At 43.6% G+C, this 19932-nt stretch overlaps 1 protein-coding gene across 2 annotated transcripts in view; it reads left to right on the top strand.

Moving 5' to 3' along the window:
* LOC147107297 (cilia- and flagella-associated protein 47-like) overlaps positions 1 to 19932 on the top strand; it is a 797073-nt gene that overhangs the window by 355112 nt on the left and 422029 nt on the right. For both annotated transcript variants that reach the window (XM_086006182.1, XM_086006181.1), the window contains 3 exons: positions 2530 to 2680; positions 3441 to 3529; positions 9248 to 9361. In XM_086006182.1, coding sequence (XP_085862308.1) covers positions 2530 to 2680; positions 3441 to 3529; positions 9248 to 9361 — 354 coding nt within the window. The remainder of the gene's footprint in view (positions 1 to 2529; positions 2681 to 3440; positions 3530 to 9247; positions 9362 to 19932) is intronic.

Genomic DNA, 19932 nt, shown 5'->3' with positions numbered 1-19932 from the left:
AGAAATATATCTAACTCTTTCTTGAACATATTTAATGAATTGGCCTCAACTGCCTTCTGTTAGAGAATTCCACAGGTTCACCATTCTCTGGGTGAAGAAATTCCTCCTCATCTCTGTCCTAAATGGCTTACCCCATATTGGCTTACCCCATATCCTTAGACTGTGACCCCTGGTTCTGGACTCCCCCACCATCGGGAACATCCTTCCTGCATCTAGTCTGTCTAGTCCTGTTAGAATGTTATAAGTTTCAATGAGATCCCCTCTCATTCTTCTAAACTCCAGCGAATATAAGCCCAATCGACCCAATCTCTCCTCATACATAATTCCTGCCATTCCAGGTATCAGTCTGGTGAATCTTCGCTGCACTCCCTCCATGGCAAGAACATCCTTCCTCAGATAAGGCGACCAAAACTGCACACAATACTCAAGATGTGGTCTCACCAAGGCCCTGTACAACTGCAGCAAGACACCCTTGCTCCTGTACTCGAATCCTCTCGCTACGAAGGCCAACATATCATTTGCCTTCTTAACCGCTTGCTGCACCTGCATGCTTACCTTCAGCGATTAGTGCACAAGGACACCCAGGTCTCGTTGCACTTCCCCTTCTCCCAATCTATTGCCGTTCAGATAATAATCTACCTTCCTGTTTTTGCCATCAAAGTGGATAACCTCGCATTTATCCACATTATACTGCATCTGCCCAATCACCCAACCAGCCCAAATCATACTGGAGTTTCTCTGCATCCTCCTCACAGCACACACGCCCACTCAGCTTTGTGTCGTCTGCAAACTTGGAGTTATTACATCTAGTTCCCTCGTCTAGATCATTAATATATATTGTGAATAACTGGGGTCCTAGCACCGATCCCTGCGGTACCCCACTAGTCACTGCCTGCCACTCGGAAAAAGACCTGTTTATTCCAACTCTTTGCTTCCTGTCTGCCAACCAGTTCTCTATCCAAGTCAGTACCTTACCCCCAATCCCATGTACTTTAACTTTGCACGCTAATCTCTTATGCGGGACCTTATCGCAAGCCTTCTGAAAGTCCAAATACACCACATCCACTGGTTCTCCCTTATCTATTCTACCAGTTACATCCTCAAAAAATTCCAGTAGATTAGTCAAGCATGATTTACCTTTTGTAAATCAATGTTGACTTTGTGCGATCCTGTCACTGTTTTCCAAGTGCTCTGCTATTACATCTTTTATAATGGACTCTAGCATTTTCCCCACTACCGATGTCAGGCTTACCGGCCCTGGGGATTTATCGGCCTTCAATCCCGTCAATTTCCCTAACACCATTTCCCTACAAATACTGATTTCATTCAGTTCCTCCCTCTCATTAGACCCTATGTTCCCCAACGTCTCTGGGAGGTTATTTGTGTCCTCCTTTGTGAAGACAGAACCAAAGTATGTATTTAATTGGTCAGCCATTTCTTTGTTCCCCATTATAAATTCCCCTGATTCTGACTGCAAGGGACCTATGCTTGACTTCACCAATCTTTTTCTCTTCACCTATCTGTAGAAGCTTTTACAGTCAGATTTTATGTTCCATGAAAGCTTACTCTCAACTATATTTCCCCCTCTTAATTAATCCTTTTGTCTTCCTTTGCTAAATCCTAAACTGCTCCCAATCCTCAGATTTGCTGCTTTCTCTGGCCAATTTATATGTCCTCTCCTTGGACTTATGCTATCCCTAATTTCCCTTGTTAGCCACAGTTGCGCCACCTTTTTTGTTTTATTTTTATGCCAGACAGGGATGAACAAATTCTGTAGTTTATCCATGCGATCTTTAAATGTTTGCCATTGCCTATCCAACGTCAACCCTTTAAGTAATGTTCCCCAATCCATCCTAGCCAACTCACGCCTCATACCATCGTAGTTTCCTTTATTTAAATTCAGGACCCTAGTCTCTGAGTCAACTACTTCACTCTCCATCTTAATGAAGAATTCTATCATATTATGATCGCTCCTCCCCAAGGGGCCTCGCACAACAAGATTGGTAATTAATCCTTTCTCATTACATAATACCCAGTCTAAGATGGCCTGATCTCTAGTTGGTTCCTCAACATAAAGGTCCAGGAAACCATCCCGTATACATTCCAGGAATTCCTCCTCCACAGTATTGTTACTAATTTGGTTAGCCCAATCTATATGTAGATTAAAGTTATCCATGATAACTGCTGCGCTCTTATTGCACGCTTCTCTAATTTCCCGTTTAATGCCATCCCCAACCTCAGCAAACAGTTGCAGGCACTTTGAAAGAGCATATTCCTAATACATGAATACAGTTGTGAACATAATAAATTAAAGTTGAGATTGGAATTGAACGTTTCTGAAGACTAAGACACATTGGGAGTGACTTCTGAGTTCATGCTAGTGGCAGGAAACCTTACCCTATGCTCGCAGCATATTGGAAAATTCTGGGTGCAGTACTTGTGATTTTCTGTCCATTGATTTAATTTCTGTCCATTGTGCTGGTTGATATTTGTTTATAGAGCCAAGTTATCAACATTTGTTTCAAACAGGAATCATGTTGATATTAATGTGGAATTCACAAGCCGGTTCTTGAACCCAGAACAAGCTTTACTAGTTTTTGTATCGAGGGCGATGAAAGGAGTACTGGCCACCACAACTACATTTTTACTAACGTCACGAATCAACAACATGTATCCTACTGTAAGTAAATAATAAAGTATGATATTGTATCTATTTAAAAATGGTTGTGGGTCCTTTTTGAAGAATCTTATTGGTCAATATAGATAACATTGCCTTTCCAATTGAGTAATGCTTTATAACAATCACATTGCCAATAGTTATCACCTGACCTTTTCATTCATTTCACTTTCTAGCAATCTAATTGGTTGCGACTTATCATGTGATTGACCTGTTCAGCATTTGTTCAACATTGGTGATAAAGACAGGTCAAGTGGAGAGAAGGTTTTTATTTGACCATTGATAGCTGTGTGACAATTTCCATGGTAACCGCTACTCATTGATTTTCGAACTGTGATCAGTCCGTGGGTTGGAAAATATTATCTATGGTAGCTGCTGCTTTTTTCTCCATGATGGTAATAAGGAATAGCATCACAATGACTTTTGAAAATGCAACAGTTCAAAATAGTTCCTTTTATTGTATCTCTTATCTTGACATGAATGTACTTTTGAGATTGTGATAGGTTGTATTATTATTAATACAAAGGACTAACATCACTTGCCACATTAAATGGAAATGCTTTCAAACCATCACCAAGTACAAATTTGAGAAATGTTTCATTTTGTGCACTATTTTGCCTTATTTTGTTGAGAACAGTATCGATTTTTATTTTATTTTATCAGTGGTTCGTAGCTATTTGGTGCATGTAGCTGTGCAACAGATGTTGCTGTCATGTTGCTATTTGAGTGATGTTTTCTTCTCATTTTTCTAACAATTTTTTAGGCTATTGTGAAATGTGAATCTCCATGCTATGAGCAGAAACAAATGCAATTAAACATTACCAACCCTTTAAATGTAAAGGGAGACTTCAGGTATGTCTAAATTGTTGGATGTAAAGTAAAAGCTTTCTGATAACTTATTATTCTAAGATATAAGCCAAAATATGTTTTTATAAACAACTTTACCCAAAGCTTTCATTTTATTAAATACCATGTGGGTATGCAATAGTATAAAAGCTTAAGTTTTCTGTAAATCTTTTTTCACACTGGAATTCATCCATGCATTATTTAATAATAAAATTGTGATACTTATGTAACCCCTTCACGGTTCTCTAGCTATATGTGAGATGTGGTCTCTGTTGTAGACAGTATTCTATAGTCCAGTAAGGAGATCACTACTACAATGGCTTAATTCTAATTATCTTACTTTATAGTTTTAACGTCAGACATTATAAGAAGATTACAGGTCAATGAACTAAATTAGACATTTGCATACATTAGAATGAATCTAGACATAATAAACATACATTCTCCATTTACATGGATTCAAAGGAGAATCTGTCCCTGTGTCCAAATTCGAGTGCACTCTTTCGTTGGCGCGCTTAAGTTGGAGCTCATGGTATGCATAATGTCTGCAAGACTTACGACTCCGAACCCCTTCGTTGAATTCTCTTCACGATCACTGAATCCCACTTTGAGTTCTGGATGCAGAGCTACTAATACGAAGGGCGGCGGCCGAGTTTGGAAGCCCGGGACGGGATGCGGCAGCCATTTGCCTCCTGAGCCCTCTTTTCAGAGCTCCTGCCCTTTTCTCTTCCAGTCGCTCCCTTTTCCCGCTCGAAAACCCGACTCCACCCCTTCCTCCTGGGGTTTCTGCCTGGAGACTGCGCAGCCTCACTGTCTGCAACAGTTGATACTGGTGCAGAATTATGGAAAGTCTGCTCTTAGTCACATTGTGTCCTTAAAAGTTCTTGCCGTACCTTCACATGGGCAACTTTAACCCAGGGATTTATAACAATGATAATACAGTGTCTAAGTTAAAGATTGATAACCATACTTAGCGTACATAACATTTCCAGTGGGTATTACAGTTATATCAAAAATGGGTAGGTCTGGAAATAAATATTTTTTCAAATTAATCTGTTTATTCAGAAACAGTTGTTTAATCATCTATAAGGTTGTCTTTCATATGTGCCCATTTGTTTACATATATCAGAGCCTTCAGTCACTGGTATTAAATATACTAGATACATAATTGAGCCCATTAAGTATATAGTTGACCTAGATTGATTCACTTTCTAAATTGGGGAGGGTATATAAAAATCTATTCGAATATTTCAAAAGCTTTGGAAAATCACTAGTATCATTTTCCTAAAAAAAAATTGTTACGTGTCTTGATCATATTTGCACCTCTGCAGCAAGTAATTTTCAGAGTGCAATATTTTATTTTGCAAAGGAAATAATGGGGTTGAATTTCCGCAGGGGTTTTTTCCCTCTTCCGCTGTAACTTCAGCAGAAGAGCCATGGGAATGATGGAAAAATGGCATAAGCGTCGGTTACACCTTTTTTCCAGAGTTCCTGCAGCTTTGTTGCCATTGCCAACTGTGGCTCAATTGATAACACATTGCCTCTGAGTTAGAAGGTTGTGGGTTCAAGTCCCACTCCAGAGACTTGAGCACAAAAATCTAGGCTGACACTGCAGTGCAGTACTGAGGGGGTGCTGCACTGTTGGAGGTGCCGTCTTTCAGATGAGACATTAAACATGGCATCATAGAATGGTTACAGCACAGAAGGAGGCCATTCGGCCCGTTGAGCCGGTGCCAGCTCTCTGCAAGAGCACTTCAGCTAGTCCCACTCCCCCGCCCTTTCCCCATAGCCCTGCAAATGTTTTTCCTTCAGGTACTTATCCAATTCCCTTTTGAAAACCATGATTGAATCTGCCTCCACCACCCTTTCAGATAGTGCATTCCAGATCCTAACCACTCGCTGCGTAAAAAAAGTTTTTCCTCATGTCGCCTTTGGTTCTTTTGCCAATCGCCTTAAATCTGTGTCCTCTGGTTCTCGATCCTCCTGCCAATGGGAACAGTTTCGCGCTATCTACTCTGTCTAGACCACATGATTTTGAACACCTCTATCAAATCTCCTCTCAACCTTCTCTGCTCTAAGGAGAACAACCCCAGCTTCTCTAGTTTATCCACATATAACTAAAGTCCCTCATCCCTGGAATTATTTTCGTAAATCTTTTCTGCACCCTCTCTAAGGTCTTCACATCCTTCCTAAAGTGCGGTGCCCAGAATTGGACACAGTACTCCAGTTGAGGCTGAACCAGTGTTTTATACAGGTTTATCATAACTTCCTTGCTTTTGTACTCTATGCTTCTATTTATGAAGTCCAGGATCCCGTATACTTTTTTAACCGCTTTCTTAACCTGCCCTGCCACCTTCAACAATTTGTGCACATATACCCCCAGGTGTCTCTGTTCATGCACCCCCTTTAGAATTGTACCCATTATTTTATATTGCCTCTCCTCGTTCTTCCGACCAAAAAGTATCACTTGGCACTTTTCTGCATTAAATGTCATCTGCCACGTGTCTGCCCATTTCACCAGTCTGTCTACGTCTTCTTGAAGTCTATCACTATCCTCCTCACTATTCACTATACTTCCAAGTTTTGTGTCATCTGCAAATTTTGAAATTGTGCCCTGTACACCCAAGTCCAAGTCGTTAATATATATGAAGAAAAGCAGTGGTCCTAGTACTGACCCCTGGGGAACACCACTGTATACCTTCCTCCAGTCCGAAAAACAACCGTTCACCACTACTCTCTGTTTCCTAGCCAATTTTGGATCCATGCTGCCACTGTCCCTTTATTCCATAGTCTTCAACTTTTCTATTATGTGGCACTTTATCAAACGCCTTTTGGGAGTCTTGCACATTACATCAACTGCAATGCCCTCATGAACCCTCTCTGTTACCTCGTCAAAAAACTCAATCAAGTTAGTTAAATACGATTTGCCTTTAACAAATTCGTGCTGGCTTTCCTTAATTAATCCACACTTGTTCAAGTGACTGTTAATTTTGTTCCTGATTAACTTTTCTAAAAGCTTCCCCACTACCGAGGTTAAACTGACTGGCCTGTAGTTGCTGGGTTTATCCTTACACCCTTTTTTGAACAATGGTGTAACATTTGCAATTCTCCAGTCCTCTGGCACCACCCGCATATCTAAGGAGGATTGGAAGATTATGGCCAGTACCTCTGCGATTTCCTCCTTACCTTCCCTCAGCATCCTAGGATGCATCCCATCCAGTCCTGGTAACTTATCAACTTTAAGTACAGACAGCCTTTCTAGTACCTCCCCTTCATCAATTTTTTATCTCATCCAGTATCTCCACTACTTCCTCTTTCATTTTGACTTTGGCAACATCTTCTTCCTTGGTGAAGACAGATGCAAATTACTCATTTAGTACCTCAGCCATGCCCTCTTCCTCCATGCGTAGGTCTTCTTTTGGATCCCTAAATGCTCCACCCCTCCACTTACTACCCATTTATTATTTATATGCATATAGAAGACTTTTGAATTCCCTTTTATGTTAGCTGCCAGTCTATTCTCATACTCTCTCTTTGCCCCTCTTATTTTCTTTTTCCCTTCCCCTCTGAACTTTCTATATTCAGCCTGATTCTCACTTGTATTCTCAACCTGACATCTGTCATACACGCACTTTTTCTGCTTCTTCTTACTCTCTATCTCTTTTGTCATCCAGGGAGCTCTGGCTTTTTAGTTGCCCTAGCTTTCCCCCTCGTGGGAGTGTACCTCGACTGTACCTGAACCATCTCCTCTTTAAAGGCAGCCCATTGTTCGATTACAGTTTTGCCTGCCAATCTTTGATTCCAATTTACCTGGGGCAGATCCATTCTCAACCCACTGAAGTTTGCGTTCTTCCAATTAAATATTTTTACTCTAGATTGCTCCCTGTCCTTTTCCATAGCTAATCTAAACCATATGATACTGTGATCACTGTTCCCTAAATGTTCCCCTACTGACACTTGCTCCACTTGACCCACCTCATTCCCCAGCACCAGATCCAGCAATGCTGTTCCTTGTTCGGTTGGAAACGTACTGATCAAGAAAGTTCTCCTGAACACACTTCAGAAATTCTTCCCCCTCTCTGCCCTTTACACTATTACTATCCCAGTCTATATTAGGATAATTTATGTACCCATTATCACTACTCTATAGTTCTTGCACCTCTGTAATTTCCCTGCAAATTTGCTCCTCTATATCTTTCCCACTAGTTGGTGGCCTATAGAATACACCTAGTCGTGTAATGGCACCTCTATTATTTCTTAACTGTAACCAAATAGATTCTGTCCTTGACCCCTCCAGGATGTCCTCTCTCTCCCGCACTTTAACATTCTTCTTAACCAATAACTGCAACCACACCTCCTTTCTTTCCTCCCCTATCTTTCCTGAACACCTTATATCCAGGAATATTTAAAGCCCAATCCTGCCCTTTTTTGAGCCAGGTCTCCGTTATCGCCATGGCATCATATTCCCATGTGGCTATTTGCGCCTGCAGCTCACCAACCTTATTCCCCACGCTTCGTGCGTTTACACACATGCACTGTAAACCTATCTTAGATCTTCTTGTATTCGCTCTTTGTTTGACTCCACCGAATACCTTACTATTTCTTACTCTATTGCTATCTGTCTCTCCCAATCCTTTGTGCACTTTGTTTCTCCTTTGTAATGCTACATCCTGGTGCCCATCCCCCTACCAAATTAGTTTAACCCCTCCCCAACAGCACTAGCAAACCCCCCTGCGAGGACATTGGTTCCAGCTCTGTTGAGGTGCAACCCATTCGGCCTCTATAGGTCCCACCTCCCCCAGAACCAGTCCCAATGTCCCAGGAATCTGAGGCCCTCCCTCCTGCACCATCTCTCCAGCCACGCATTCATCTGCTCTATCCTCCTATTTCTATACTCACTAGCTCATGGCACTGGGAGTAATCCAGAGATTACTACCTTTGAGGTCCTGCTTTTAAATCTCTTTACTAGCTCCCTAAAATCTGCCTGCAGGACCTCGTACCTCTTTCTACCTATGTCGTTGGCACTGATATGGACCACGACCTCTGGCTGGTCACCCTCCCCCCTCAGAATGTTCTGCAGCTGCTCAGTGACATCCTTGACCCTGGCCCCAGGGAGGCAACATACCATCCTGGAACCACATCTATGACCACAGAAATACCTGTCTGGTTCCCTAACTATCGAATTCCCTACCACTATTGCTTTCCCGATCTTCCTCCTCTTCCCCTGTACAGCTGAGCCACCCATGTTCCCGTGAATTTGGCTCTGGCTGTACTCCCCAGAGGAACCATCGCCCTCACCAGTATTCAGTACTGAGGGTCCATCTGCTCTCTCAGGTGGACGTAAAAGATCCCATGGCACTACTTCGAAGAAGAGCAGGAGAGATGTCTTGGCCAATATTTATCCCTCATCCAACATCACTAAAACAGATTATCTGGTCATTAACACATTTCTGATTGTGGGACCTTGCTGTGTGCAAATTGGCTGCCACGATTCCTACATTACACCAGTGACTACACTTCAAAAGTACTTAATTGGCTGTATAGTGCTTTGGGATGTCCTGAAGTCTTTTTCTTTTTTTTCAAGTTACGGCAGATGAGAAGAAGAACCCCCATGGAAATTCACCCCCAAAGTCTTTTGAGTTTGATCTTGCATTTAAGGTTTTGAGACAATAAACAGATAGTTGTGAATAACTTACTTATGCAATATTTTACTGTTTCTTTTAGGGTAATTTTAATGGAAACCCGCAACAGTCTTTTCAAGACTGAGGATTTTAAATGCACTGCAGCCTTACTTACTAAGCTGAAAATGCAAAATCAAAAAACGAATGTAAATTTTAGGTAAGTTTCAAAGCTAAATTAGAGTGTTTAATAAATGAATTTGCTTGTCCGCTGAATTGCTTTTTTCAGTTGACCACTATGTAACTAGAAATTCAATTTAAAGATTGAATTTAATTCTATACTTATAATAGTTATCAAATCATTGCATCATTATGAAAGATATAAAGAGGAGAATCACATCCATAACTGATCCTGCCCTCATTCAAAATACACACAAATTCAATGTCCAGCGTGGATCACTAAATAGCAATCAAGAGCTGGAACCTGGCAGACATTTTTAGCCTTCCTTATCATGGGGTGCTCTGGCCACTTGCAGCACTCCCACTAACACCTTGGCTGAAAGCAGGTATCCCAGCAGTCTGGGTTCGAGCAAGCACCTTCCTGTTCTGCATGGCTCAGTACCAGGAGGCAGTGCATTCACTTACCGATTACTGAACCTTCTGTTTAAAAAAAAAAAGAGTTCCACCTTGGATCATGAAATGTATAGAATGCATAATTGTAAATGCAGATTGTAACGTTAGATTAACATTCTGTTGTTTTATTTGATTGGCCTTTGGGATCAAGGAGAGATTTTGCAGAGCTTTGTCTTGCCAGTAGTTGTTTTCTTCTTTCAGGGGACTGACTGAGCTGGTAGGCACCATGATGGGCCAGATTATGCATAATCTGTGGAGGAAACAGGGTCAGTGAGTTCCATACTTTAGGTGTCAGCCGTGGCTCAGTGATAGCACTCTCACCTCTGAGTCAGCAGGTTGTGGGTTCATGGCTCACTCCAGAGAATTGAACACATTGGCCCAGAACTTGGTGTCGGGGGCTTGCCGCGCGTGCAAGCCCCCGATCTGCACTCACCCTGCGCGCTGACATCTGAAGCCCGGGCCTGCTTGCATTTCCTGTGACAGGCCCGGTTCAGATGTCAGCGCGCAGTGCTTACCTGATCCAGCGGCGTAGTTAGTGCGATGTGCCGGCTGGGATCAGGTGAGCACTGTACAACCAATCAGGGGAGGGGAAGGTTCATTCATGAGTTTGAGAGTAAGAACTGTCAAACTCATGAAAACTACGGGGGCCCAAAACACTATTTAAACTTTAAATAAAAATTTAAAAAACATCCCAATCATTAAATTAAGTATAAATAAGTTTAAAAAAATAATTTAAACAATTTTTTTTTTTGGAATTTTTTTTTTTTTTTAATTAAAAAGGGTCTAAAACTAAACTTACCTTATTGTAGATTCTTTAAAATAATAAACCTGTGGAAAAAAAATTCTAAATTACATTAAAACACCACTTACCTGTAAAAATAAATACTTACGTGTGCTTTTTACAAGCGTAAAGACCGGAGGCGTTTAGACATGCGCAAATCCCCCAAAACAGAGGAAATCCAAGACGCACGTGCTGCCCCCTACAGCGCACGCGCTAGCCTCTTCAACTCTTAGGTTGGAGGAGAGGAAATGCCGGTTTTCAGCGCATGCGCTGTGCATGCTGAAAACCGGCATTTCCTCCGGCCAGACGCGTGAGTACCCCTTCCGTACTCACGCGTTTGGGGAGGAATTACTGCCCCATAATCTAGGCTAACATTCCAGTGCAGCACTGAGTGAGTGCTGCACTGTCAGAGGTGCCTTTTTTCAGGTGAGATGTTAAAGCAAGGCTCCGTCTGTCTATTCAGGTGGACGTTAAAGATCCCATGGCACTTTTCGCGGAAAAGCGGGGGAGTTCTCCCAGTGTCCTGGCCAACATTTATCCCACAACCAACACCTAATACAGATTATCCGGTCATATATTTCATTGATGCTTGTGGGAGCTTGCTGTGTGCACTTTGGGACATCCTGAAGTCGTGAAAGGCACTATCTGGTCTTGAGGCAAATTGGCACCTTTGAAGTTGAAAACTCTGAAAAAATAAGTTTTTCTTTGACGCCAATGGGCCTTGGAGGACTTTAGGTGGAGTGGTTGTGAGCTGCTCTGCTTTACAAAACTGGACTGAGTTGAGCATCGCTGGTTAAAAAAGCAGGACCTCAAAGGTAGTAATCTTTGGATTACTCCCAGTGCCATGCGCTAGTGAGTATTGAAATAGGAGGATAGCGCAGATGAATGTGGTGCAGGAGGGAGGGCTTCAGATTCCTGGGGCATTGGGACTGGTTCTGGGGTTGGTGGGACCTTAACAGAGAGACCTCGGGGTTTCTGTGCACAAATTGTCGAAGGTGGCTGGGTTAAAAAAACATACGGGATCCTGGACTTCATAAATAGAGGCATAGAGTACAAAAGCAAGGAAGTTATGATGAACCTGTATAAAACACTGCTTCAGCCCCAACTGTAGTACTGTGTCCAATTCTGGGCACCATACTTTGGGAAGGATGTGAAGGCCCAAGAGAAGGTGCAGAAAAGATTTACGAGAATGATCCTAGGAATGAGGGACTTCAGTTACGTTGAAGCTGGGATTGTTCTCCTTGGAGCAGAGAAGATTGAGAGGAGATTTGATAGAGGTGTTCAAAATCATGAGGGGTCTAGACAGAGTAGATAAAGGGAAACTGTTCCCATTGGCAGAAGGGTTGAGAACCATAGGACACAGATTTAAGGTGCTTGGCAAAAGAACCAAAGGCGATGCAAGAAAAAAACTTTTTTATGCAGCGAGTGGTTAAGATCTGGAATGCAATGCCTGAAAGGGTGGTGGAGGCAGATTCAATCACGGCTTTCAAAAGGGAGTTGGATAAGTATCTGAAGGAAAGACATTTGCAGGGCTACGGGGAAAGGGTGGGGGAGTGGGACTAGCTGAAGTGCTCTTGCAGAGAGCCGGCACTGGCTCGACTGGCCGAGTGGCCTTCTTCTGTGCTGCAACCATTCTATGATTCTATGTGAAGCAGCAGGAAGCCGGCTTCATCGACGCTATTTAAAGGGATCACCACCAATCAATCATACCTGACAGGTTTGTGAAGTTTGAGTGGCTGTGTGCTACGTTCTGCTACTGCAAGAGTTTTCTTTAGTCATTTCAAGGTTATTTGGCATCAGGGAGTGTTCTGGCAAGTACAAAGCTCCATAATTATTTGTGAAAATCTTCAACCTACACTTGCTAAAAATCATGGGGGCTGTACTGGCAGTCGACCTTGCCCTCCAGGATTTACGGTGCAGGGAGCAGAGACAGCGAGAAAGACGGGAACATGTGCGCAGAGGAAGGAGGAGGGCCATCAGGGCTCTCAACAGGAGGCCTTGCCCACCTAGGGTCTTCTGACATCACTTCTCCTACCTTTTAATTAAGCGAGGAGTAGTGTATTAGGAGGCTCCGCTTCACCAAGGAGGTGGTCACAGAACTGCCACCTCCTGCAACCAGACCTCCAGCCTCAGACCAGGGTGACCATGGCTCTCCCAGTGGCCCTTAAGGTTACTGTGGCCCTCAATTTCTTCGCCAATGGATCCTTCCAGTCTGCAACAGGAGGCATAGCTAACAGCTCACAGTTCACCCTCCATCACTGCATCTGGGAGGTCACTGAGGCTCTCTGTGGTAGGAGAAGGGACTACATTGGTTTCCCAGTCACCAGAGAGAAGCAGGACGTGCGTGCATGCGGCTTTGCAAGGATAGCGGGCTTCCCGATGGTTCAGGGCGCTATTGACTGCACCCACGTGGTTTTGCGGGCACCGCATAACAATCCTGAGATCTTCTGTAACTGCAAAGGCTACCACTCACTTAATGTGCAGTTGGTGTGCGACCACACACAGCGAATCCTCAACGTCAATGCCCGCTATCCTGGCAGCAGCCACAATATCTTCATCCTGCACCAGACCGTTGTGCCAGCACCCTTCCAGCCACCATGCCAAGCTCGCGGGTGGCTGCTTGGAGGCAAGGGCTGTGCATCTGTACCTGGCTCATGACTCCCCTCCGCAACCCTAACACTTCTGCCCAGTGCTCATATAATGAGAACCATGCTACCACCAGGAACATCATCAAGCAGACCATCAGCCTACTGGAGCCACGGTTCTGCTGCCTTAACCGCTCGGGAGGAGCCCTCCAGTACTCGCTGGAGTGGGTGTCCCATTTCATGGTGGTCTGCTGTATGCTCCACAACTTGGCCATCATGAGGGCGCAGCCCTTGCCACCAGGGATTGCGGGACCACCTCAGGAGGAGGATGAGGTGGAGGAGGAGTGGGAGGAACAAGAGGAAGGGTGGAGGCAGCGAGACAGTCGGCCTTCCGGACAGGCTGTCCATGACCGGCTCATCAGACTTCAATTTGCATGAATGAAATGCCAGCTCCTCATAGCTCACCACATCCCATCATACAATTCCTGTCTCACGCCAAATCACAGCGTCCTCCTGGGCGCAAAGGTGAAATGAGTGAGACTACAAAATATTCCAAACATCATTAATACACTTATCTATAAACAGGTCACACATATCACATGAATTATAATAACTAATAACCTTTGTGCCTGCCATAGTTGAATAGCTGTTATTGTGTGAAAGGTGTGACATGTGGGTGTAAGTATTGCTAAGTAGAGGTTGTTGGTGGGTGAGTGCTAGAGGTGTGGTGCATTGAGCAGTGTGTGAAGCTTGTGGTAAAGATGGTGGTATGTCACATTTGTTGAAGCCTTCACTCCCCCTGACCACCAGTGTGAGCTCATTAAACTTCTTCCTGCACTGTGTGTGGGTCTTGGGGACCACAGTGCTGTCCATGACATGGTATGCCACCTCCCTCCACATCGTGTGGCAGACTTGTGGCGAGGTCTCCTGCCAGTTGGCGGGTACAGGACCGCCTGCCTTCTCTCCACTGCTAAAACCAATGCCTCCAAAGCTTCATAGGAGAACTCCGGGCTCTCTCCCTGGGGTGGCGATCTGCCATCAGGATTTGTAAATAATGCTCCTCCTCCTTGTCCTTCTTATGGTTGTTGAGGCAGCTGCACACCCAAAAATGCTGAGAATGAGGTGCTGCAGCATCAATGAACCTCCCGTTTAAGTAGTGAAAAAAGCCTCTGGCAATCATTACTTGTGTTTAAACTGCCTCTGATATTGATCCATCTTTTCAGTGTAACGCAATGAGCTTGGATTTTTAGATGAGAATTATGACTGCAATCATTTTAATGAGGAGTGAGGACGAATTTTGGGTGCAGCCTAGACAGTTTTCAACTGGCACTACTTAACTATTTTTAGTCTAAACACTACGGTCTAGAAATTCGGTGGCGCCCCAAGCTCACCTGGGTGCCGGAATTACCGCTCCGGACGGTGCCGCTTGCGCCAGCGCGATACTCAGTTTCAGCGCCCCAAACGGAAGCGAGGCGCTGCTCGAGGCGCCCCGCGTCCCTCTTGGGGCGCTGCAACTGAATATCGCAGCGCTCAGTGCCGCAGTGCCACATGCTGCAGCACGGTGTGCTGCGGTACTGCAGGCCTTCCTCCCCTTCTTAAAGGGGAGGGGCCTACACCAGCGCGATCAGAGATCGCGAGTGCCGGCAAAAGAGCCCGGCACCAAGGACAGGTGCCGGGCTCTTGGGACACAGCTGGCACTGCCCGGGGGGGGTTGCTCAGGAGACCGGGGACGGCGGCGCGAGGAGGTGCTGGCAGGCGGCCAGCAAAAAAAATGGCCGACCCGCACCTCCCCTTTAATTAGCTCCAGTACCGCCGCAGGTTGGCCCCCCTGAACCGGTTGCAGATTGCGACCGGCGCTACAGCGGGGGGCGCGACCCAATATCGCGATCGAGGCGGTAGCGGGGCGCTGCGCACACCGATGACGTAATCGGTGGCGGCGCAGCGCTACAGGCTAACGCCGCCATTAGCGCCCCGCTAAATTTCTTGGGGGGCGTGGCCAGTGCTGCTAAAGCCACTAAGTGCACTCTTTGGGCGCTAACTGGTGGCGCAGCCCACCGAATTTCTAGGCCTACCAATTTCTTGGCTATAACGAATTTCTAGCCATAGTTTTTTATATGGATGCTGCCAACAGATTAAGATATATTATCAGACATCCCAAGTAAGAGTTACTATTGAACTAGTTATTTCACAAGTGAAATTTAAAATATTGAGGTTAAATAATAGTTTGGATAGCAGTATACAGACTGGGCCTGAAATTCCAATTGGGCTCACAATTCAAATTGGGCAGATTGCCCAATGGGGGACCAAAAACTGGGGTGGAATCTGGTTCAGCTGGATTTGCTCCCATTCAGATACGCCAGCAAAATTCTAGCTGGGATATCGTGGGCAAATCTTCAATCTACTGCCACCTCCTATGTAAAGGGGCATTTCTGGGCAAGTTTCTAGGCATTCCACTCAGTACAACTTCAGTAAGCCTCAGCCTCTTTAATCAATGCAGGCAGAAGAAGACAAAACATTTCTGCTGTTCTTGGGCCTTTCAGCAGCTTCTTCAATCCTTTGGAATGTTTCTGTATATGCGGATTAGAGATTCTAGAGCTTGCCATTTTAGTCTAGTCTGCGACTAACTGTGCAGTCGGGTTATTCTCTCTGCTGTCATTCTGTTTGGAAGACATATATCCAGCTTCCTCCTTGAAGCTGTTGGTATGTTTTTAGGCACTGGCAGTTGAATGGGGGGCACATTAGTTCTGCATGACATTTATTTCAAAAAACGACATCAAGTACTGGTAAAGCGTGGTCCAGTGTATATCTGGGGGTGTAAGGGTTTTGAAATAATAGAAAATTCAAAGGTACTTCAGTTGATGAGACCTGTAACCTAATAATTGGTGTCTTTAGACTACTAGCAGAAAGTGGTTGCTGTTGAGTTAAATCAATATATACTGTAACATTAATACTGTCCACCAGGTTTTAACACCAAAAGCACTAAGTTTTTTTCCCCAGATGTTAATTTGACTAAAACTTGGAAAATTAGGCCCTTTATACCTAAAAGAAAACAGGAGCAAGTAATGAGATCTGGCTACAATGATTGAAATTTATGTCAAAATAATAAATGTTAAGAGGAACTATTTTAAAAGGTACAAAGATTCAATGAGCATTAGAATAGGTTAGAGGAAAATAAAAGGTCAGCTTCTCAATAGCAGTAAGAATCATCAAAATAAATTACTTATGTGCAAAGTAGTCAGAGTATAAAAGATCAGATAGGTTCTTTGTAATTTGGGTGGAAATGTCACAGGAGGAAAGTAAAAATGACAGATGTGTTAAATTAATTCTTCACATTAACCTTCATAGATGATGACTGCAAACACATTCCAATTCCAGTCAAACTGGTTCAGGAATCTCTAACATGTAAAGGTCAGTGGAGCATGTGTTATGAATAAACTCAAACCATTTAATATACTGTACAAGGTAACTGTACTGGATGATGCACACCTGAAAATTTTCAATAAAATTAGTGCGAAAAAAGAAATGCCGGTTAATGTATTGTAATCTCCCGAAGTGGGACAAAATAAATATGTGGGATGACAAATAACAGTTGTTATTTAGTGCAGACAATTGCAAAGTACTGCACTTAGGATGGAAAAATAAACAACACACGTACTGTACTCCATAAATAGTGTTGAAATAGCTAAGGATAAAGTCCGAGGAGTCTTGGCAGACACTACACTAAACATGTCCACCCAATGTAAAGCAGCAATCAGCAAAACCAATAGAATGTTGAACTACATAGCCAAAACAGTCAGAGGGTGTCATAATCAAACTGTACAGAGCTCAGGTCAAACCACATCTTGAATATTGCATCCAGTTCTGGTCACCGACACATAAGGAAGGCATTCAACTGCTGACCACTGTGCAAAGAAAACCCACGAGGCTGGTCTCTGGTGCTTGGGGTCTAAGATGTGTGGAAAGCCTTGAAAGACTTGGAATTTTCAGCCTGGAATGGAGGTGTCTGAGAGATGATCTTATAGTGGTATACAACATAGTAAGTAGTATGGAAATGGTGAATCTGGATATTACTTTAAATGAAACTATAGGAGTAAGACAGGGGATTTGCATTCACACTTGAAAAGGTAACTTTAAGACTGATACCAAGAGCTTCTTTACATAGAATTACATACATAGAATGTACAGCACAGAAACAGGCCATTCAGCCCAACTGGTCCATATCGGGGGTGTTTATGCTTCACACAATGCTCCTTCCAACCTACTTCATCTAATACTATCAACATATCCTTCTATTCCTTTCTCCCTCATTTGTTTATCTAGCTTCCCCTTAAATGCATCGATGCAATTTGCCTCAGCTATTCTTTATAGTAGCAAGTTCCACATTCTTCTTCTTCATGCAGAGAGTGATCAGCATTTGAAGGCAAAAATCCAGGAATAATTTCAAAAACAATTAGATGCAGAAAAGGTGGACTGTAGGGTGCTTCTGGATGAATGAACTAACATGGGCCGAATGGTCTTCCTCGTCCATAATTATATTAAAGAATGAAAGAAATTGCATTTATACAGAGCTTGCTGCCAGTCTCTCCCTGACTACAAGGTCATTATGGGTTCCGGGGGCAGGTCAAAGGTCTGCAGGTAGGCCACCATTACCATCCTGTAAACCACCTGCCCCCAGAAGTTTTCACTTCAATCTGGACCTCCTGGATGCCGCTCTCCTTTGGCAACCAGAAGGACCTGATCTCTGAGAGCAGAAAGGCAGCCGCAGGCCACTTAAATGTCCCGGGACAGGAAATCCAGCCTGGAGCTGGATAGGTGCATTGCACTTTGGGTGTGCCACTTTTGTTTAGAGCCCGGGTAGAAGTATCCTTGGAAAATTGGCCCTAGCAGCATTTTATACTTGCATCAAGGAACTAATCATTTTAGTTGAAGAATTTTCAACCCTTGTCGTATTCCGATAGATTGGTTGAGCTTTTAAAAAACATGTCTCTACCATCTTCAGATCCATACATTGGTTGCTTGAGTACTGCAAAAAGGAAGAACGAAAGATTTGCATTTATATAGTGTTTTATCACATATTAGAAATGTCTCAAAGAGTTTCACATAAGATGAATTAAGATGAAGTGAAATGACAGATATGTATGCCATTTTGCGTGCAGCAGGATCTCACAAACAACGCTGAAGGGAATAGTTAGCAATCTATTTTGCTGGTATTTTTTGATGGCTCAGACACAGGGAGAAATCCCTGCTTATCTTTGAATAATGACATGGGGGCTTAAAAATTCGATAGCACAGTGCCCATTTTTCAGACACAAAACAAACCCCTAAGTATACAATATGGTGGCCGCTCATTAGGCGCCACTCGACATATTGGATCAGGCTGCTATGTAGAAGTCCAGGGCGCATGCCAGAACTATTTAAAACAATGAATTAAATATTCAAATTAGGATCTTGCAATTGTTGTATGTCTTTATTCTGATATTGGTCTATCCCAGCTGCGAACTCGCCATATGATAAATTCGCCCAGACACTCGTGACACTAGCAGGCAGGAAGAACTCTTCAGGAGTATTATTTAAAGGGTTCATACGCTACATACATGTTAGTTGCTGGTTTGTCATTTGAGGCTGCTGGTCAGCTTCTTTGTGTTTTTTGGCCTAGTTTCTGACTTTGACTACTGAGAAAAGATTTTGCTGGTGCTGGACTGTTTTTGGCTGCCTTCTAAACAGTCGTACTGCAGCCTTGGGTAGTCTGGTAGGGCTGCCTTTGGGGCTTGAGGAGGAGAACATAAGAACATAAGACATAAGAGCAGGAGTAGGTCATTTGGCCCCTCGAGCCTGCTCCGCTATTCAATAAGATCATGGCTGATCTGATCTTGGCCTCAACTCTACTTCCCTGCCTGCTCCCCATAACCCTTGACTCCATTATCGTTCAAAAATCTGTCTATCTCCACCTTAAATATATTCAATGACCCAGCCTACTCCGCTCTCTGGGGAAGAAAATTCCAAAGATTCACGACACTCAGAGAAGAAATTCCTCCTCATTTCTGATTTAAATGGGCGACCCCTTATTCTGAAATTATGCCCCCTAGTTCTAGATTCCCCCACGAGGGGAAACATCCTCTCTGCATCTACCCTGTCAAGCCCCTTCAGAATCTTATATGTTTCAATAAGATCCCCTCTCTTTCTTCTAAACTCCAGTGAGTATAGGCCCAACCTTCTCAACCTTTCTTCAGAAGACAACCCCTTCATCTCCAGAATCAACCTCATGAACCTTCTCTGAACTGCCTCCAATGCAAGTATATCCTTCCTTAAATAAGGAGACCAAAACTGTATTAAGTACTCCAGGTGTGGTCTCACCAACGCCCGGTACAGTTGCAACAGAACATCCTTACTTTTATACTCCATTCCCTTTGCAAAAAAGGCCAACACTCCATTTGCCTTCCTAATTACTTGCTGTACCTGCATGCTAACTTTTTGAGATTCATGTACAAGAACCCCCAGATCCCTCTGTACCTCAGCATTTTGTAGTCTCTCCCTATTTAAATAATAATTTGCATTTTTATTTTTCCTACCAAAATGGATAACCTAGCATTTTCCCACATTAAACTCCATCTGCCAGAGTTTTGCCCACTCACTTAGCCTATCTCTATCCCTTTGGAGATTCTTTGCGTTCTCCACACAATTTGCTTTCCCACCTATCTTTGTATCATCAGCAAATTTGGCTACATTACATTCGGTCCCTTCATCCAAGTCATTAATATAGATTGTAAATAGTTGCGGCCCCAGCACCGATCC

Source organism: Somniosus microcephalus, chromosome 14 (genome assembly GCF_052327205.1).
Source record: "Somniosus microcephalus isolate GS21.2 chromosome 14, FLI_Smic_1.0, whole genome shotgun sequence".
Lineage (NCBI taxonomy): Eukaryota > Metazoa > Chordata > Chondrichthyes > Squaliformes > Somniosidae > Somniosus > Somniosus microcephalus.
This window is presented reverse-complemented; position numbering and strand designations above follow the sequence as displayed.